The sequence below is a fragment of the Panthera pardus genome, unplaced genomic scaffold (genome assembly GCF_024362965.1).
Source record: "Panthera pardus isolate Hobbes unplaced genomic scaffold, ASM2436296v1 HiC_scaffold_25, whole genome shotgun sequence".
NCBI classification, from domain to species: Eukaryota; Metazoa; Chordata; class Mammalia; order Carnivora; family Felidae; genus Panthera; species Panthera pardus.
Window position 1 is genome coordinate 45,549,156 of NW_026526821.1, and position 21,177 is coordinate 45,570,332.

The 21,177-nt window shown below is 41.0% G+C and overlaps 1 protein-coding gene across 6 annotated transcripts in view; it reads right to left on the minus strand.

Moving 5' to 3' along the window:
* The window catches only part of RALGAPA2 (Ral GTPase activating protein catalytic subunit alpha 2), a 323,095-nt gene that overhangs the window by 283,364 nt on the left and 18,554 nt on the right, over window positions 1-21,177 (minus strand). For all 6 annotated transcript variants that reach the window (XM_019462380.2, XM_019462378.2, XM_019462384.2 and 3 more), the window contains exons 2-3: window positions 10,744-10,854; window positions 5,433-5,485 (exon numbers count right to left, since the gene is read on the minus strand). In XM_019462380.2, the coding sequence (XP_019317925.2) occupies window positions 5,433-5,485; window positions 10,744-10,854 (164 nt within the window). The remainder of the gene's footprint in view (window positions 1-5,432; window positions 5,486-10,743; window positions 10,855-21,177) is intronic.

Below are 21,177 nucleotides of genomic sequence, written 5' to 3' on the forward strand. Positions count from 1 at the left end.
CCCTCCTTTTCCCCTATGCAAGTAGCTACCTCAAGGGCTACCACCAAAGTATCACTTCTACAAGGGGCCATTCAGAATTTTCTGTGACTCAGAAAGTCATTACTGGAGCTCTGGCATAAATCCATTGTTACCAGTGGACGCTTCAGTTAGTATGAAATGTAACATATGCTCAATGAGGCAGGGGGTTCTGTCTAACTTACCCACTGCCACATCTCCAGCACCTAGAAATGTGCCTGACACATAGCTGGTATCCAATAAATGTGCGTAATAAATGAACTATACAAGAATAGATACATACTGGTATACATGGCCTGTAAGATACAGCTTCAGAAGCAGGAGAATATTGAAATTCCTACATGGAAGGTGGCATGGCACCTTAAGAAAATGGGTTCTACAGTCAGACCAGAGGTTAAATCTCTATGTGCCATTTGATAGATGTGCAATCTTGGCCAAGTCACCCAACATAATAAAGGCCCCATTCTTCCACTGACAAAAACTGGGAAGACAGAACCCACTTCAACAGGAAGGAATGACACAGGATGGCCATGTAAAACACTTATATTCTCATCAAGATGGCAATGTAAATTCATTTGATGGGGTCCCACACTATCATCCCCACTCCCATTTGAAACACATGACAATGATCGATGAAATATATTTTTTTTAAAAAAAGAGTAAAATTAACAAGTGAATCTCAGTAAAAAAAAAAAAAAAAAAAAAAAAAGACAGACATCCCCATGAACCAGCAACCACAGAAACTCTAAGCGATGCACAGATTTGCAGCCACAGGCAAAGGTGTCTGGAGGTCAACTTCAAACAGTACAAGTCCTCCCACTGGAGATAAAGGCAGATGGAAAGGTGTGCTCGCTGCCTGAAACCACGACTTCAACTGAGCTAGCAGCCTTGATTGCACACCACTTGCTTCATCAGAGTGCTGTAATGTCTCCAGTAGCTCATTACATGCAAACACTACTGCTTCCTTTCCAAAGGTTCCCTTCCAGATTGCCCCTGACTTACAGAGGCACGCAGCAGGTCTCCCTGCATACTCTCCTTCTGAGCCTTCTGAACTCTCTCTCACCTCTGTGCTTCGTATTTATAGACTGTCTTTACACAATATCCCTTCTGTGATTTAACATGTCTTAATAATTCCACCTTTTTTAAAGGAAGCCTTTCCCAATTATTTACACCTTGATATGTATTTACCTCCAAATCCTTGTAAACCATCTCTTTATATGGCACTAACTTGTAGAAAGTAGCAGTGAAGTTACTTAATTCTCTGAATAAACCATACAAATTACAACCTACCTTCTATAGCCAGAGACAGAAAGAGAACATAAACAAAAGTAGTGCAGTTCATTATTCATTCATATTTACTATGCAAAATGAAAGTTTTATGGAGCTTTGAATAATATATATTTGTTCTATTATATAGGCAACTAATCCTCTGTAGACGGTAATGTATCTGTAATGACACCCTCCCTAATCTAGAATTTTTGGACACAAGAAGGTATTAAAACCTCCTCTGTGGGAGGTATAGGACTATGGTCCCTGATGGGCTTTCTCACTGCAGGACAACTAGATTTGCAATCAGTGGCAGCAAATGTAATTCTCAAAACACATTTGGGCTTTAGAGGACACTGGGAACCTAACAAAAGACTTAAAAAATGGAAGGAAAGGAAGTAGCAAGAAGGAAGGTGAGAGAAGAAAAGTCAGCCAAAACCTGATCTGTAAACCACAAGCTCAAGAGAAACAATTTGAGATACCAGAGAACTAATGCCAATTCTACTACAGGATCTCTGGATCCCTGTGCCTTCCAGACTCCAGTTCCCACCACACCTTAAGTTTGAGGAAATGAACTTGAGATTCCATTTATAAACCAGGATCCTCAAATGGAGCCAAAGTGGTCCCAACCGAGAACACTCCCAGCCTCCTGGCAAAAGAAAAATAAACCCTCCAGAAAAACACAGGCTTGAAACAGATTAAATTGTTCAATTAAATCTGATTTCAAAATCCTACCACAAAAGTATGCAAGAAAAGAAGCCATGTTGAGAGATAGCAGATTTAGACAACTGAAGACTTTAAATATTGGAATGATCAGATACAGAACATAAAATGTTACATTGTTAAATGTTCAAGAAAACAAAAGAGGTCTAGAAAGGAACAAGGATCAAAAGTCTATCAAAAGCAACCAGCCACACATGAGCACCAAACTTAAATAAAAACATGAAAAAAAAATTGTGATTTAAAACACAATAGAATGGTTCAGCAGCAGATGAGACCAAGAAACTCCCTGGAATGCAGCACAAGGAGGCTGGGAAAGAGGGTGAAAGCATGCTGGAGACGCATGGAGGAGAGAGCAAGAGTTTTAAATAAGAATCCTGGGAAGTACACCAGGAGGACAGAAAAGAGTCAACATTTGATCAGAGACAGCAGCTATTTTACAGAAATGATACACGATCTGAATCCGGAAATATAGGAAACACAGACACCAAGCAAGACAAGAGATCTTCCAGTAGACATTCTGTGGCGAAGCTGCAGGACACCAAAGACTAAGAAAAAGACTTTAAGAGAAGCCAGAGAGAAAAGGCATTTAGAGGAACAAGTAGACAGGGAACAGAGTTTAAGGCTGCTGCAATGGTAACCAGAAGCTAACAAAATGGTATCTGTAAAGGGTGACACAAGTACTTTTATTTGTCGCTACTGCTAATACTGTGTCTAAAATACCTAACAACCGAAGACAATGAAGATCAATACGGAGTAGATAAAATTGAAAGAATTATGACCCTCAAAAGAAGGGTCACACTAATAAATTTTAAAACTCTGGTGATCAGAAATTCTTAGAATTCCTCAAATTCTTTTTTTAAAGCTTACTTATTTTGAGAGAGAGAGAGAGTGCAAGCAGGGGAGGGGCAGAGAGACAGGGAAAAAGAGAATCCCAAGCAGGCTCAGGATGCCAGCACAGAGCCTGATGTGGGGTTTGAACCCATGAACCATGAGATCATGACCTGAGCCAAAGCCAGATGCTTAACTGACTGAGCCACTGAGGCGCCCCTAGAATCCCTCAAATTCTTAAAAATATATATATAATTTGCCAAACCTGAATCAAGAAAAAATGGAAAACCTGAAAAATCCTAAAATGATTAAAGAAACTGAACGAGTGGTTAAAATTTTCCCACTAAAAACAAAACAAAAAAGCACCAGTTTCAGATGGTTGTTACAAGAAAGACTAAAAAACATTCCAGGAGCACATCATTCCAATCTTATGCAAACTATTTTATATAACAGAAAAAGAAATACTTGACACCAGGTTCTACAACCTTTATAATAGGATCATTCAAAAACAATGTGAGGAAAAGGAAATTTAGGCCAACCTCAAGTTTTGAACATAGATCCAAAAATGGCAACAAAGTATGTGCCTCCCCCAAATTCAGAACTGCAATTTACTACATTAATATTCATGAAGGATCATCACATGGTTATCTCAGTGAATGCAGAAAAAAAAAAAAAATAGAAGTGAACTTAATCTGATAAAGAGTTATCTACCAAAACTTTAAAGAAAACATTGTCCTGAATAATGAAACATTAATAAAACTCTCTTTGAATCAGAAGCAGGATGACCATCTTTATCATGTCTATTTACCAAGGGACCGGAGGGCTGGGTTGGCACCGTAAGACAAGAAAACAGACTAACTGGCAAGCTTGTCATTATTCACAACCAGACAGTCCACCAAGAAAACAACAAAAAAAATCTGTAAACAAAATGTTGAAATTAAATAAATCATGCATATTCACTTAATCCAGCAGTGGGAATGGAATGAACTTGAACAAAGTTCAAAAACATGGATAAATCTCAGAAATAATGCTGAGTGTAAAAGGCAAGCCACAGATGATTATGTCCCATGTGAGACCATTTTTATTACACTCAAAACCAAACAAAACTACACAATGCATTGTTTAGGGATACAAATACTTGTGGTAAAACCATTTTCAAAAAAGAAAGGGAAAAGCATAATGCAAGGGAGCGGCTGCATCCAGAGAAGAGAAAGAACAGGATCAAGGAGAAGCACCCAAGTACCTTCTACTTCTTAAAATGTTGGAGGGGGAGGGAATCAAGAGAATGAGCTTTATCGTCATGCTTCAAAACTTGCATTTATGTTATAGATGCTTTAGTAAATATATCAAATGCTACATGTATAAGATAATTAACGGAATAGTTCAAACAAATGATGGTCAGTAAATACATATTTAAGTGACATACTTAAAGCTCCTGTTAAAAAAACTCCTCTGCACAGGTTTCATTCACAGGAGGGTTACCACAGAAAATACATAAAATGAAGTTATTGTTACTCTGGGGAAGGAGTACAGCCCTTAAAGGAGAGAAAGAGGAACCACAGTTACTGACTGCCAGTCACGAGCCAAATACTGGGTGGGAGAGGTTTTCAGATCTGTTTTATTTCATAAATCCACAAACCCAAAAAGTCCATGGAAGCCTTCTCCCCTGGCCTCCCCCTCCAGCCAGCTCTGCAACAAATATGTCCTTTAGAGTCATAAAGTTGACCTCACACCAACCTAAGCACATGTCTCTTCAAATCATGAATAATTTCTAGATAACCAACAATTAACTTTTAGAACTACAATTTTTTTCTAGGATAGGTCCCAAGTTATCAGTAACCTGGCCACTTGTCTAATACATGTAGACAAGAATGACTTTAAGCTTAATAGGTCAAGAACTACACCCAAATATTGTTTCAACTTTTAAAAGAATATATGATCCAGGGTGCCTGGGTGGCTCAGTTGGTTAAATATCCAACCATGATTTCAGCTCAGGTCATGGTTTGTGAGATCAAGCCCCACGTCCAGCTCTGTGCTTGACAGCACGGAACCTACTTGGGATTCTCTCTCCCTCTCTCTGCCCCTCCTCAGCTGGTGTGCACTCTCTCTCTCTCCCAAAAATAAACAAACTTAAAAAAAAAAAAGAATATATGATCAACACACATTGACACACAGACACATACAAAGATTGCAATCTCACTAGTGGTCAGAAAAATATATTAAAAAGAATAAGTTTTTGCATGTCAGTTTGCATATATTTAAAAAAAAACTATCACCAGTGTTGGCTGGGGAAACACACACATGACTTCAACATAAGTTTACATATAACTTTACATGACTTTTTTGAAAAGCAATTTGACAATATCAGTATTTGAAATGTGTATACATTTCTATCTAATAATTTCACATCTAGGTAACCATATAGGAAAAATTCTCCCACGTTTCCAAAAAAAAAAAAATTCTTTACAGCAACGTTTGTAAAAGAGGAAGGAAAGAAATATATGCCCATCACTTTTTTATGTCTTCAAATGAAATTAAGGTCTACAATATCATATTTTCAGCAAAAATCTTAAAAGCTAAATGAATTAACAAAAACTTACTTCAAAAAGAAAGAGGATGGAGTCCAGCTCCTCCCTTTGTGACTTATTATTCCCTGGAATACATAAAAAAATTAGTTATCATGACAATGTATAAATTTTAGGATATTAAAAATTATGTTACCTTAAAAACATTTAAACTTCAACATATATTCATTTATTCAAAAACTACAAGGAGGCAGTGTGGAACCCATGACAGGCATGTAGACAGACACCAAGCCAGACCACCCGAGCCCACATCTAGCAGAGTTTCTCCTCGCTAACTGTTTAAACACAGCTTCCATATTTTCTAGGTCACTATCAACCCATGGAAGGAAATTTATTCATTTCTCAATTAGTTACTTCTGAGTTCAAGTTATGATGGACTACACAGCAAAAGCAAAGAAAGAATTCTCATTTTTTTTATATGAAGGGGCATAGAGAAGTCGTAACTATAAAAAGTCATGTATCTCTTTAGGCAATTGCACACTGTCCTCTTGATAATAACTAAATAATAAAAACTAAAAACCTATAGCAGCAGTTTCCATTTATTGTCCAGTCTCTAAGTAGTGAGCCCTGTGCTAAGTGTTTGGCATTCAGCATCTAACTTGGAAAACTGTTTCTGTAAAGGGCTGATAGTAAATATTTTAGGCTTTGCAACCTGTCTTGCAAGCATTCAACTCTGCCATGATGGGGCAAAAAGAGCCATGGATAACACATGAATGAACTGGGTATGGCTGTGTCCAAAAAATTATTTATAAAAACAGGCACTGAGCTGTAAGTTGTGGACCCCTGAGGTAACTGAATCCCCACACCTCTGTGAAGTAAGATACTATTCATTCATTGAACAAATACTAAAGAATGGCTCTATGTAATTCTAAGGATTCTTCCAGGACCTGAGGATGCAGGTGAACAGAACATGACAATCCTTGCCCTGAGGAAGCTTATATTCTGACAGGAGGAGGCATCCAACAAATGAGAAAAATAAGAGGGAAGGCAGATGGGAATGTCAAAAGACATGGTATGCAATTTTGACTAGGGAAGTCAGGGAACATGGTGCTGAAAAGATGACATCTGAGCAAAGATCTGAAAGAAGAAAGGGAAGAAGCCACATGGAAATCTGGAGGTAAGCAAACAAGCCATATGAAAATTTGGGAGAAATGTGTTCCAGGCAGAGGGACTGGACAATGCAAAGTCCTTATGTCTGAACAAGTATGGCATGGTCAGGAAACAGTAAGAAGGCCCTAATGTCTGGAGTGAAGGGGGAGAACTGCATCAGGTGAGGTTAGAAAGCAGTAGGATAAAGGCAGGCAGGTAGGGTCTGAGGCCATTGTAATGACTTCCAGAATTGAGAAGCCATTTAAGGGTTCAGAGTGCTGAGTCATGATCTGACCCATTTTTAAAGCGTCATTCCAGCTGCTCTTCCAAAGAGACTCTCAAGGGGGTGCAGGGCACAAAGGTGGAAAGGGAAAGACCATTTCTGGGGCATACAATAATCCAGGTGAGCATAATGGGAACACTGGCATTACCAGCCCAGGCAGTGAGAAAAAGCCAATGATTCTGGATGTATTTTGAAGGTAGAGCCAATAAACTCAGGTTTTGGCCTGAATAACTGGAAGGCTGGTTATCACAAGATGATTTCATCATTTATAGCAAACATCTTCCTTCATTCTGTTGTTTTGGTATACTTTCTTCCTAGTACTCCAATCAAAACACAGATTGTATTAACAGCAAGAAACTGCAAAATCTCACCCTATTTTTATTGGTTCTTTACTATGATTCTTTGTAGTAGACTGCAAGAATGAAGTTTTTCCTCTCCTATCAAGAGATACCTATTTCTCTACATGTTGCATCTGAGATGCCACATAGCTTGCTCTGGCCAATGTGACATTAGCAACTGGGAGGTAGCAAGTACAACCTTAAAAAGCCTTTTGCACTTGCTGAGCTTACAATCCTAAGGCCAGCATGTAAAGAGCTCAAGATAGCCTGCTAACATGGAGGAGAACTAAGACACCCTGGTTAATAGCTTGCCAACTACAAGACATGTAAATGAGGCCATCCACTACTAGCTGATGTTAAGAGGCATGAGCCAGCCTAAACCTGAAGAACTGCCCAACAAACCCAGAAAATTATAAGCTAAATGACTCATTTTAAAGCACTTAGTCTTGGGATGGTTTATAATGTAATTTGTTATGCAGCACAAACTAACTGATACAGTCTTGAGCAATGAGATTTTTCTAAAAGGACAAAGAAAGCAAAAGGGGGAAAAGGAGGCACAGAGGAGCCTTTAAAATGGGGCTTGGGGTGCCTGGGTGGCTCAGTCATCTGACTTCAGCTCAGGGCATGATCTCACGGTTTGTGAGTTTGAGCCCTGCATCGGGCTCTGTGCTAACAGCTCAGAGCCTGGAGCCTGCTTCAGATTCTGTGTCTCCCTCTCTTTCTGCCCCTCCCCCACTTGTGCTCTGTCTCTTGCTCACTCTCTCAAAAATAAATAAACATTAAAAAAATAAAGTGGGGCTTTTTGGTTGTAGTGCTTTTTTTAAGGTAAGAGATTTTAATATTTTTCTTTTTTTTTTTTTTTTTTTTTAACTTTTATTTATTTTTGAGACAGAGAGAGACAGAGCATGAACTGGGGAGGAGCAGAGAGAGAGGGAGACACAGAATCTGAAACAGGCTCCAGGCTCTGAGCTGTCAGCACAGAGCCCGACGCGGGGCTCGAACTCACGGACCGTGAGATCATGACCTGAGCCGAAGTCCGACGCCCAACCGACCAAGCCACACAGGCGCCCCTCTTTGGTGTTTTGATTACCCATAATATCACACTTTTCTCTTCCACACAACTGCAAAAAAAAGTTAAGTGGAGCAAAACTGGAAAATAGGTTAAAAATCAAATCGTTTCATATTTGAAATATCTACCAATTTGGAAAAAAATTAAGCTCAAGATTTATATCAATTTGTAAATCACAGGGGAAAAAACTGAGCAATTCATTGAAAAACAAAATACAAAACTACCTGTTGGCATCCTTGGACACATGCCCATATTTGATTTGTTGACCTTCCAGAGCCTGGAGCATTCTGTAAAACTCTGAGGCATCTGCTATATGTCCGAGACAACCACAGTGCATTGTCCCACATTCCTTCCCCTCTGTGCCTAACATCTGCCTCAGGTTTTACAGAAGCAGTCAGGGCATCTACACACTCCTCTCTGCATCCTCTTCTGTATACCTGACCCTGTCTCAACACACGTCCCCCAATACCCTGTCATCAGTTATCTCCCTCTTGTCAGCCTGCGAACAGGCAAGTGCATCCTTCAAAACCCTACCATGACCAAGCTACTCCTTGAGATACGATCCTGTCTTCATCATCAAACAGATGAAGAAAACCCTTCTAAAAGGGTATTCTTGTGCATAGCCTTCACTATCTCACCCTGTTACTCCATTTCTCCCCATCTGGCTTCTGATCCCACTACTCACCTAGACCTTTCTTTCAGCACTCAGGGACAACCTCCTCGATGCATTGCCACTTCCTAGTCCTACTGCTCAACTTTTTGCATCATCAGACATTGCTGACATTTCATTCCCTGAAATTCTCTTTTCTCTGCGCTTCTGTGACAAAACACTTTCCTGGCACCCAACCCCCTTCCCAGCCCACACGCTACTTCTTTATCTTTCCTCTTTATCTGCTCAATGAAAGAATGGATTACCCCAAATCCCTGATTGTCACTTTCTCTGCAAAGAATTTCTTCCTTGGCAACAGCATGATTGCCCCCTCTTCTCCTAAGCCCCAGTCCCTATATTTTTACTGTCCAGCCAGAACCAACACCTGGGTGTCCCACAGGCACCTCAACCGAGACTTCCCAAAGCTACACTCATCCTCCTCCTTCCCAAACCTGGCTTCCCTCCAGGGTTCCCACTGCTGTCATGGAAGCTTACAAACCAGACTCAACATTCTGAAAGCATATATGTACCCCTATGCCTACTGCAGTATTACTTACAATAGCTAAGGTATGGAAGCAACCCAAGTGTCCATCAAAAGAGGATGCAGTAGTGTGTGTATATATATATATATATATATATACATATATATATATATATATATGTATATATATATATATATATATATTGCAACAACATGGATGTATCTAGAGTATAATGCTTAGCAAAGTAAGTCAGACAGAGAAAGACAAACACCGTATGATTTCACTCATATGTGGAATCTAAAAAAACAGAACAAATGAGTAAACAAGCAAATAAAAAGCAGTATCAAACTATAGATGCAGAGAACAAACTGATGGTTGCAAGAGGGGAGGTGGTGGAGGGAGGGATGTGCAAAATTGGTGAAGGGAAGCGGGAGGGACAGGCTTCCGGGTGTGGAATGAGTAAGTCACAGGGATGAAAGGCATAGCATAATGAATACAGTCACTGGTGCTATTAACAGTGCTGCACGGTGGCAGGTAGTAGCTACACTTGTGGTGAACCTAGCACAATGTATACACCTGAAACTAATATAATGTGTGTCAACTATACTCAAATAAAAAAAACACTTGTTTAATAAATAAATGAAACTGAGGTAGCAGTAAGGGTGTTAACATGTAAGGATTTCCAAAATACATGAAAATAAACAAGGTGATGATGGCAGCCAATACTTACTGAGCATATACTATGTGTCACACTCTGTCCTGAAATCCCAGGTACATGTTAACCTGTTCAGTGCTGATAGGAAGTAAGCTGAGTCAGAGGGAGGTTGCCCAAGGAGAAATAGCTGGAAAGGTAGCGCCAGGATCCAAACCCAGGCTGAATCCCCAGACTACACTATCCTGTCACCTAAATAGAGAGCGGATTGTGCAATGTGACTTTATTGGCTTGGTTTTTCAAAGAATATTTTATGTAAGTAGATATTGGTATAACCATAAACCGATAGAACACATTAATAACATATACAGAAAGAAATACATGAAACTTTTAATAGTGGTTGCATGCAGAGCAGGACTGGGGGTCTAGGAAAAACATATGGTTCAACTTTCATTTCAAACCCTTTAATGGAATCTGAATTTTTTAATAATGTGCACATATTACTTTTATTTTTTCTTTTTAAGTAAATTATTCCTGTGGAACTCATGACTTCTGTGGGTTACTTCTTCCATTTTCCCTTTAGTCATCTGTTGTTCAAATAACAGCTGCATAAGTGAAAGCTCAAGGGAAACAAAGATGCTAACCACTGCAATCTCCCACCAACTTGTGGCTCACGACACATACAACCTTTTACACTTTATGGACATTAACAACAACAAAAAAAAACTTTGTACATAAAAAAATTGTTTGGTAGAAATGCTTACCTTTTAATTTCAAACTATTTTCCAGTGTTATAAAATTTTCATAGAAGATGAAATATATCTGAGAATAGTTGGTCTCAAAAAACTGCTTAAGATCACTTGCATCCACATTATCTGAAAAGAAAAAGTTTCCACAAGGAAAGATTATGACGATAACCTTATACAACTATCAGATCTCACAAACAACCTTTTCAGAAATGAAGGATAGTAAAAACTAGCTTTATCCCCCTATGAGACAAAACAGAACAACGAAAATAGTATCCCTATCCATTTGTTCTCCACTAAGAGACCTTAATAGGTCTGGGGCCCCTCCCCCCCCACACAGACCCCTGCAGGAGATTGATTCAAGGGCATCAGAGCCATGGCGGCACTGCACTCACAGACCAGCTAGAAGGCCAGCGATGAGTGCAGGTCTGGAGAGGAACAAGATTCCTTCATGTTGAGGGTAAGGAATAATAGTTCATACAGAGGATGTGGCTTTTGACATAGGCCATAAAGAGGGATGAGTTTGTACATGTGAAAAACAATTTTGCTGCCAGAGTCCAACATGAGCCAGCTTCTCCTCCATCCCCACTGACCTGAGAGCAGCTCAGGAGAACTAGCAGATGTTCCCCAGCACACTTCCGCTTGGGCCACTGGTTGCAGCCTTCTCTCTCACTCCCAGGTGACCTGTTCCACTCCCGCTTGGACACAGGGAGACCCACCATGTGTTCCTAGAGTTTCCCTTAGCAGTGTTTCTCCCTGTTGCACTAGTTCTGCTAAACCAGGGACTGCAGCTATATAGGAAGGTTATGCAGGGAGCTTAGCCCAATGACACGACAGCAGCAACAGAACCACTTCTTCCGGAGGCCCAACTGTGCCTCCCAACTCTGGTCAGAGCAGTGATCCACTGTCGACACACCTGTGTATGTTTTCCTTGGCAAACAAGGTGCTTGTGCCATTTACCACAGGGTCCCGAACAAAGTGTTAGCTCTTGGGAAGAATACACCAGTAAATCTTGGGAAAATTAAAAACAGCTTCTTTAAATTCTGCAAGGATTATCCAAGATTGCTATTCAATCTACAACAAAGTGGATTCAGTTCCTTTTGGGGTCCTAGTACTGTGAATATATGTGAACACATCCATTATGATGTTTAAGTTCTATAAATTTAGCACTAATGCTGGTGAATCTAAGGAGTTCTTGTCCTCAGATAACTACATAATTCTGATACAGTTCTTCAAAATAATGCACATAAGGTGTTTGTAAAGTCATATGAGCTGTCAATTTCATACTGTATTTTCTGCCCCCTCCCCAAATAGCACAGAGCAGTGGAAGTTTCTAGTAACTAACAAATTTACCCATGTGAAAGCAGTAGCAAGGACACTAGTATGATCATTCTTATACATGACATAACCTTGCCAAGGAACCCTTGAGTACCTTCCACAGAATGTGCAATTCCCAGAAAGGATTCTGTTCATTTTCGCTCCAATACAAACTGTTGGCCGACCCACCACTAACTGTTCCCTCTGAAGCACACTTCACCCGCCAGCTCCTATTAGCACTCACTGGTAGCTGAAACATCCCGAGCCCACCTGGAGACTAGGTCAGTGCCTCTGCTATTGCCCCACAGGCTGGTTCTCCCCAAGTCATAAAACATATACTCTACTTAATACCTGATGGAATCCCTCCTGATGGAATTCTTGACTTTATTTTGAAGGAATGATCTGTCTTTTCTGTTAGACATACTACCAAATCTACAGACCCCCAGTCCATCCCACGCATCACTATGTCCCCTACATCTAGCACCATATTTATTTAGTTCAATATTTTCTTGAATGAGTTAAATAAAAGAAACAGCCTATAACATACAATGATAGGATAATGACCATAACATGTAAACCATTATATCATATGCCTACAGGAAAGGAATGGCCTAACCCACTTTTAAATCCCTGGTACTATCAAGAGAGAGGTTTCACCCCTGTGCTGAGGACTCCAGATTTCACCCTGCAAGCTCTGCCCTCCAGGCCTGCTGCCAGCTGGGTTTCTCCACGTGAGGGTCTACAAGGCTCCTCAAATCAAACATGTCCAAATAAAAGTATTGTTCTCCCCTCAAATTCTGTTCCTCCCTCAGGCCCCACCACCCACCCAGCTGCTTGTCATCCCAGGTCCTTCTCACTCTTCACAGCACATCTCCGGTGTGTCAGCTCCACCTCTGTCATGCGCCAGCCCTGGGCACTTCTCGCCCTTCACGGCCCTGCCTAGCTTATGTCACCACAAATCCTCGCCTACCTGCAACATGCCCTCTGCCCAGAGTCTGGCTTCCACTTTTCCCCTCCACAGTCCATCCTCCACCATGCAGTCAGCAGAAAAACTTAACAATGTAAATCAAACCAGGCCATTCCTTTGCTCAAAACCTCCCAGTAGCGTCCAATCGTACTTAATAAAATCCAAACTCTTGACCATGGCCTATAAGGTTTTCCTGCATGGTTTCCTCCATTCAATGCCAACTTCATTTCACACCACTCTGTCCTTCACACCCTACACTCCAGCCACAGCAGCTTCTTTCTATCCCTTAAACTTGTCAAACATATTCTCCATTTGGGGAACCTCTAGTCTGCACTGCCCCCCCCCCCCCAGACCTCTATATAGTTCATTCACTCCCATCCTTCAGAACTGGGATCATACATTACCTCTTCAAAGAAATCTGAAAATGCCCCACATGTCATTCTTCACATGTCATCTTATCACCATGCCTTCTTCCTTCCCAAGTTCTGCAATGGATAGATGCCTGACTGCTCACCAGTGAAGGGGCCTCAGACACAGAATGCCATTAGCAAGTGAGCTGGTACCCTGACATTGAGGATGGGAGTGCACTAATGCAGCAAGGTGGCACAGCAAGGTACTGGGATCGATGACTCCCTCATCTTTCCTGGGTCCCCCTTGGTCTATCAGAGATACTCAAATAGAGCAACCTGAATAAAGAGGGTCCTAGCCAAGGTTGAGGAACACTCATACAGACTGAGATCCTCTCATGAAGCCAAAAGTCCAGATAATAGCCACCTTCCTCCTCAGCCATTCATCATCACTTGAAGTACTCACTTGAAGTACTCACTATCAAGACCATTAGATACCTTTAAGGTAACTTGATACACAAGGAAACTAAGAGCATTACATCTATAACATATTCAGTTTTATTTATGTATGTGAGGACTCCTCGCTGGCCTGGGAGTCCTCTTCACATGATTCCCCCCACTACAGCACTTAAGATTAGTTGAAATTACCTCATTTATTCATTTACTTCTTCACTGACTGGCACTCAACTAGAATGTAAGCTGAATAAGGGCAGGAATCCCATTTGATTTGTTCATCGCTCTAGTTCCAGCCCCAGGAATTGAGCTTGGGACCCAGAAGGTACTCAATACATATTTGTTAAATAACTAAAAAAAAATAAGCACTAAATATGTTATATCTCTAATTCAATAGCTAGAAGAATTTACTTGTCTTATTGTTAAAAAGCAAGACTCATCAGATGAGTATTTATAAAGTAAGCCTAGATCTTGGAGAAGGAAACCACAGGTACTGGAATTTAGCATCCTGCAAAAAGGAACACAAGAAAGCAAGAAAGGGCTATATTTTTAAAGTTTATTTATGTATTTTGAGACAGAGAGAGAGAGAGATCACATGAGCAGGGGAGGGGCAGAGAGAGAATCCCAACCAGGCTCCCCACTGTCAGCACGGAGTCTGACATGGGACTCAAACCCACAAACCATGAGATCAAGACCTGAGCCAAAACCAAGAGTTGGATGCAGAACTGACTGAGCCACCGAGGTGCCTCAAGGAAGGGCTGCTTTTCAATACGACCAACTCCAAGAAGCATAGAGAGAAGGAGGAAGACTTTGTTCAGAGAAAAAAAAAAAATGAACAACAACAACAAAAAAAACAACTATGACCAGAAACATCCGTTAGACAGACATTCATTCTTTACCCATTCATTCAAACATTACTGAGCTGGTACCCAGGCCGACCAGCCTTGAGACAAGTGCTAGGAAATTCAAAGAGAGTAAGATGCAGGGCTCTCAAGGGTACAGAAGTAAACAAACAAGTAATGCAAAAGGCAGCATGACCAAAGCTAATGAAGAGCATCAAAGCAGGGAGTGGACAAGGCCACTTGAGGAGGTTGAGAATATTAATAATGCTATATATTCATGCTTTAAAAGACACTTTAAAAAATTTCGTTTATTTGACCCTCACCCATAACCCTGTGAGGTAGATGGGGCAGGTGTGATCAAGATAAAGAAACCACAGGCTCTGGATCTTACATAACCTGCCCAAGGTAACACAGCCAATCAGGGATGTGGGCAGAACTCCTGTCCAGGTCTTCCAACTCCAATCTGAACCACACAGAGGCCTCAGAGACAAGAGGGAATAAATTAAAACTAGAAATCAGGTCATGAATGTATAAAAATAATCATCACCTTGGGGATTTGCAGAAGAGCCAGATAAAAAAGAGCAGGAAGATAAGCAGACAGGTGAGAAATAATGGGAGTGAGTAGCACTGAAAATGGGAACAGCCAATTTCCCCAAGAAGGAGCCACAGCACTTGGGGTGACCAGTAAGGAAGGGTGCTGAACTATAGAGCTCAGGTGGTAGTGTGCTTTTGAGGTGATGATTTTCAGTGTCTTTGGCACAGACATGAACACACGGCCTAACGATAATAACAAAGCTCAGGGAAGTATGTTCAGACTAAACACAGAGAGGCAAGCAGCAGACAGCTTTACAGAGCTGAATTTTTAAAGAAATTCAAAAAAAAATTTTAAAGAAATTCAGTCATTTCTGAATTTTTAAAGAAATCCTTAATTTCTCATTCTCCTTTGCAACCAAGAGCCAATAAACTGTTTCTATTATTTTCTCATTTTATCTCAAAAGTATTCTTCTATAATCCATACCAAAAGCTACCCCCTCCCACTCCTCTGTCCAGCTAAAACCTCTTGTTGACAATTCTTTCTCCCTATCTAGCTGAAAGGCAATAGCAAAGGTTGAGGTCAAAAACATCCAGAGCAGACTGCCTGGGTAAAGTCCAGAAGCTATAGGACCTTGGATAAGTTATTAAGCACTCTCTGCCTCAATTTCAATCTCAGAAATGGGGTCAACAATGGTTCCCATATCACAGGACTGCTGTGGTGATAAAATGGGCATGTCAGAGTGTCAGTTGGCATTATATAAATGTTAATTGTTTTACAATTACTTAGCTCCTGACAAAGGCTATCTCACTAGGTGGGAATAACCAGCTTCATTTACCTGTGAAGCCATAAAACTCAATGACTCATGAAACTCATACACTTAATGAGACTGGCCCTTATTAAATGGCACTTGATTCCAATACAGCAATAAGCACTACCCATAAACAAACCTATGAAACTAATGGGATTATCCCCCTATTTCCTTCCACATATAATCCTTTTCAATACCATTTCTACTACTTTTTAATTGGCAGGATCATAATAGAGCTGCACAAAAACCTGCTTCAGCAGACCAAAGGAAGGGGAAAAGATCGTTATCCCACTTGGGAGCCCAATGGAAACCCTCAAATGGAACAAGGAGCTCAGTTCAGTTCCTCCCTAGGAAGGAATGACCACCCCCCACCCCCAGTGCTTCCTACTCCTCCGTCCCTCCAGTGCCCCCTACCAGAACTAAGAGTCTTCCAAGTCCTGCCTACACATCCAAGTGCAGAGGAAGATGGTATCATTTACCACGTTACTCAAATTCCCTAGACAATGGCACTGAAAGCATGATGCTCAAGATTACAGACTGTGATATGGACAAAGGGGAAATAAAAATTGAAGGTGAACTTCACAACTTAAATAAACATAATTTAGAAACTGAGAACAAGGAAAATAAACTAGTCAGATGCAAGATGGAAAACAATGACCAAGGATAAATGCCATTAGTGTTGCACTGTTACTTAAAGGCTCAACTGCCTTGGTCCCTGTCCTCTTTCCTTCTTGTGGTAGTTTGTAAAAATGCCACAAATTATTCCTTACCTGAATCCACACCTTTGGATGGTGCACACTCACAATGATTTGGGGCTGATTTCCTGACTTGCTTTGGCCAACCAGTCATTAGAAATATGACCCGGTGGTGGCTAGAGAACCTCAGGTGGCCTCTGGTCAAGGGGCCAGAGGAAGTTCATGGAGCAGAGCTGGACCGACCCCACAGTGGAACCAACACCAAGCAACCAGCAGCCAGAGGCAGAGCCACCCCAGACAATGCAGTTGGGTGAGGAAGAGAAATAGACACGTGTTGCCATAGGGCCCATGTAAACCGTGAGGTTTGGGATGGGCTGTTATTCAACATTATCATGAAAATGTTGATGGGGAGGAAGAAATTCATCACCAAGCAACTTCACTGGCCATGAGGGCCAGCAAGCCCATGAAGAGATGCCTCCAAGTATAACACATCTTCACTTCCATTAAAGAAGAAAAAGCAATAAAAAATGGAACTAAATAACAGAGGCTGCCCCACTGATAACAAACTTCTGTCAACAGTAATCTATGCTAACCAGGATGCAGGCAGGGACTCCTTTTCCTGACATTAGCAAGTAGGTTTTAGAACCTCCTGTGTATGCAGTACTATGCCAAGGGCAGGTAAATGACCTGGAGCTTCGTACCTGGTAAGGAGGTAAAATCTACACAATGAAGCCCTTTCAAGACTCAGCAAGTAATCAGGTCATAAGACAGCAGGTATGCTGACTGTGCCTCAATGGTAAATTAATGCTTTCATCATTATTATTATTATAGAGAAACACACATCTAAAAAATGCATCTATTTACAGACGTAAAAATATCCCTTATACTGATTATATACAAATACAAAATCCTGGTGTGAATGAAATGCTAAATCACATAGCAGATGAAAGGTTCAGCTCCAGTGCTTCAGGACTCTGAAACAAGATCTGGTCAAGGACGTGATGTGAAAAGTCTGGTGGAAAAGGATGAGTTGGCAGTTGGGCCTAGACATCCCCCAAAGTCAGCTTGCAAGTAAGGACACCTGGCCTGACACCCCACTCGCCCCACACCCCACCAGGCGAAGTTATTTCTAGAAGTTCTGCAATGTCTTGAGAACTAAAAGATCAAAGTCCATCTGCAAGCATACTTTTTCTAATGCCAAGGAGAGTTCAAATTTCAGAAAAACTCTCTCAAGTGCCATGTTTTCAATCCACATCCACTTTTAGGTATAAACATCACTGGACATATTTGACATAAAATTATTCCTGGAGTCATCCAGAAGTTAAGCAATAATGTACTGAAAATAACCCTTACTCCACCCCACCCCACCCTTGCTCCTATACAATACCCAGCCCCTACTCCCTACCTCCCCACCACAAGCTGCTTGACACCAGACTCAACAAGAAGACAACCATTAGATTAGGCACACACCAGGGATGTCCTTTCTGGCAGTCCACCCTGGTTTCCATCTATGTCTGTAGAAATCCAAGCTTCCCACATGACCCACATCTCTGAATGTCACCTCTATACGGCCCTGGGAATCACCTAATCTCACCCCAGCTTCCTAGCCACAGCTTTTATACTCCCTATATCCAATAAAGCTTACCAGATACCCCTCCTCCACCACATCTGTAAAGGTCTCCTTCCGTTCTAGCTCTACCTAAAACCTGGAGCCCCTTGAGGAGCCTGCTTCCCTGCAGACTATAAAGTAAGCCTCCCATTCTCCTCCACCACCACTTACCACTTGGCCTAAAATGAGGTCAGTGTCCTCCCTGCAATATCCAGACCATTGCAGTGCTTCCCCTCACATACATGGATACTTCCTTGCTGCTCACACAACCAATCCACACACCAACTAGCCCACCCACCCAAGCTGCACAGACTGTTCCACTCACCCCAGCACACTCTCAGAAGATTTCAGAACCTGGATCACTCTTTCTCTTGTAACTAGCACTAATTTTGGCATTTATAGAGGTGATACCTGACCTTCTCACCCCTAATGAGACTGTCCTCCAGTCTGACTCTGGCTATGCATTCCCCCCCCAACAGCCTAGACCCACTCATTGCTTGTCACTTCCCCACATCTGGGTTCTCCATCTCAGTCCTTTCTCCTGCAGCCTGCCATTTCTTCTCATCCTGCTCACCCCTTCTAGAAACCTAATTCCAACAACTTTTCAACCCTACTGGGTCCTTGAACCCAATGACCCCACCATGCAGTCACTATCTATTCTCCATCTCAAGTCTTCACTTCTTTTTTTCCCCCTAATTTGGTTTCCATAACCCATCTTTGCATTTACCATTCATGCCTCCCCTTTTCCCTTTCCATATTCACTCAAGAGAACCCCAGTCTCAGTTTTGACCTCCTTAAATCAACTGAATGTATTTATATGAACACAGGCCATGTGCTACATAGAAAAAAGGATTTTTAAAATTGTTTTAAATACTGAATATATGTGAAAGAATAAGTTTCATATATATGTAACTTGTGATATATAATAATAAAATGAACACTTTAAACCTAGTCACCCAACAAAGGATCCAAGCCAACCAGGCTTTTGCTCCACCATTCAAGCGAACCCCATTCACACTGTTAATCCAATTTTGAGTCTTCTCCAGGGCCAACAGTAAATACACACGTGCTTCTATGCCCAAGCACCATCAGCCTGGCCCAAGAGAAGGAAAAGGCCACTAGAACCCTGGCATAGCTTCTAGAAGCATGCTAGGGCCTAAACTACATATTCTTATTTGCAGAAAACGACACAAACTCATCTTTCAGCTTTGCTGATAGTTTTGTTTCTTATATATGTTACAGCCATGTTGTATATACCACTTACTCTGTAAAAAATTTTTTAAATTCTTCCCTAAAAATATATATGTATTCAAAATTTTATTATACTGGATGATTTACTTCCATAGATGTTCTCTATAGCATTTAACCTGAAAAGTAAAATTGGCCTATAGTGACACTGTTGGTTTCCCTCCAGCCCCCCACCCCAGTCACTTCCAATCTCCTCTTTCTGACAGAGCCTCTATTTGTTCAGGGCTCATCCTCCCCCACAAAGTCACGTCCTTCAGAGAGGCTGGCCTGTCCCCGGCCCCAGGACGCCAGACTTGATGCTGGTCAGCCAATTATGGTGCCAACATACCCCTTGCCAGTGATATGTTTAGGCTCCAGCCTGTGACCCAACACTAGTCAATAAGAAATGGGAAGCACTTGGATGGAGAGGTCTGGAAAAGATTCGTTGTTTTTAAAGAGACACAAAGAAGTATTTCTTTTTTTCCTGCCTCTGGATGTTGTTCTATTTGGGTGCAATGCTTGTAATGGCTGCAGACATTTTGCCACCTTGAGGACAAACCTGCCACACTGAGGATACCAAGGATGGCAAGGCAGGGAGGCAGAGAGAGTCTGATCTGTCAACACCACAGAACTGCTGAATGAACTAGCTGACTCTCGGGCCACTCTGCCTTGGGACTGCTTTTACAGGAGGAAAAAAAAAAATCCTTATCATTTACATTTATATATGAGTTACTTGCATCTGTTACTTGGATCCAAAAACATCCTTGTAAGTACTGAAATAAAATCTGACAGTTGAACAGGAAACAATTATTAGTATGATTGAAGAGGCTGGAAAAGATATCCATCCTACTTCATTTCCTAAGATGTACAATTTTCATTCCTTTATACCCATAAGGTAAACTAGATATAGAAAGCAAAATTCTTAGAAGTCAGGAAGCTATTAATACTTTGTTATCCAGGACTGATAGTCCCTGTGTAAAAGTAATTCTGTATAAAGATGTACCCCAATTACCTAGTGCTAAAGTTTTTAAAAGTAGAGCTATTTTATTTAAATATTTTAACATGTTTCTCAACTGCAGGATTCTAAGACTTGGTTTTTAACTGATATGAAGTACCAACATAATAAAACATAAACATACACCAATGAATTACACTATTTAACCAAATGTGCTTTACACACATTTGAATATATCTTTTCCTTCAGTAGGAATCAAGTTTCATCAAACTTTTTAAGTCAGTGCAAAACTGCTTTTACTTTTCTTGATCTGAATTGGGGCTAGCCTAAATTACAGTCAAAACCACTCACCAGGGAGTTAGAGACAGAAATAAAACAGACAAAGCAGGAGCTAGCTGGTAACCTCTACCTCTCCTCTAATAACTAAGGAAGGAGAAAAGTGGTGATGAGGGCAGAGAGAACCATCTTACTTAAGTCTTCACTTCCTGATGTAGAATAATGTCCAAGGAGTTTTAAGTCCAAAATTTAGGATTAGACCATGTATAATGACTCTTCATGTAAAACTGTTTATGTATGTTGCACACCCAAGACAGACACACAGAGAGAGAGAAACAGAGAGGGGGATGCACATAAGCGAGAGAGAACACAGAAAACATACTGACCAAAATTCTAACAATGGTCATCATGAGACTGCAGA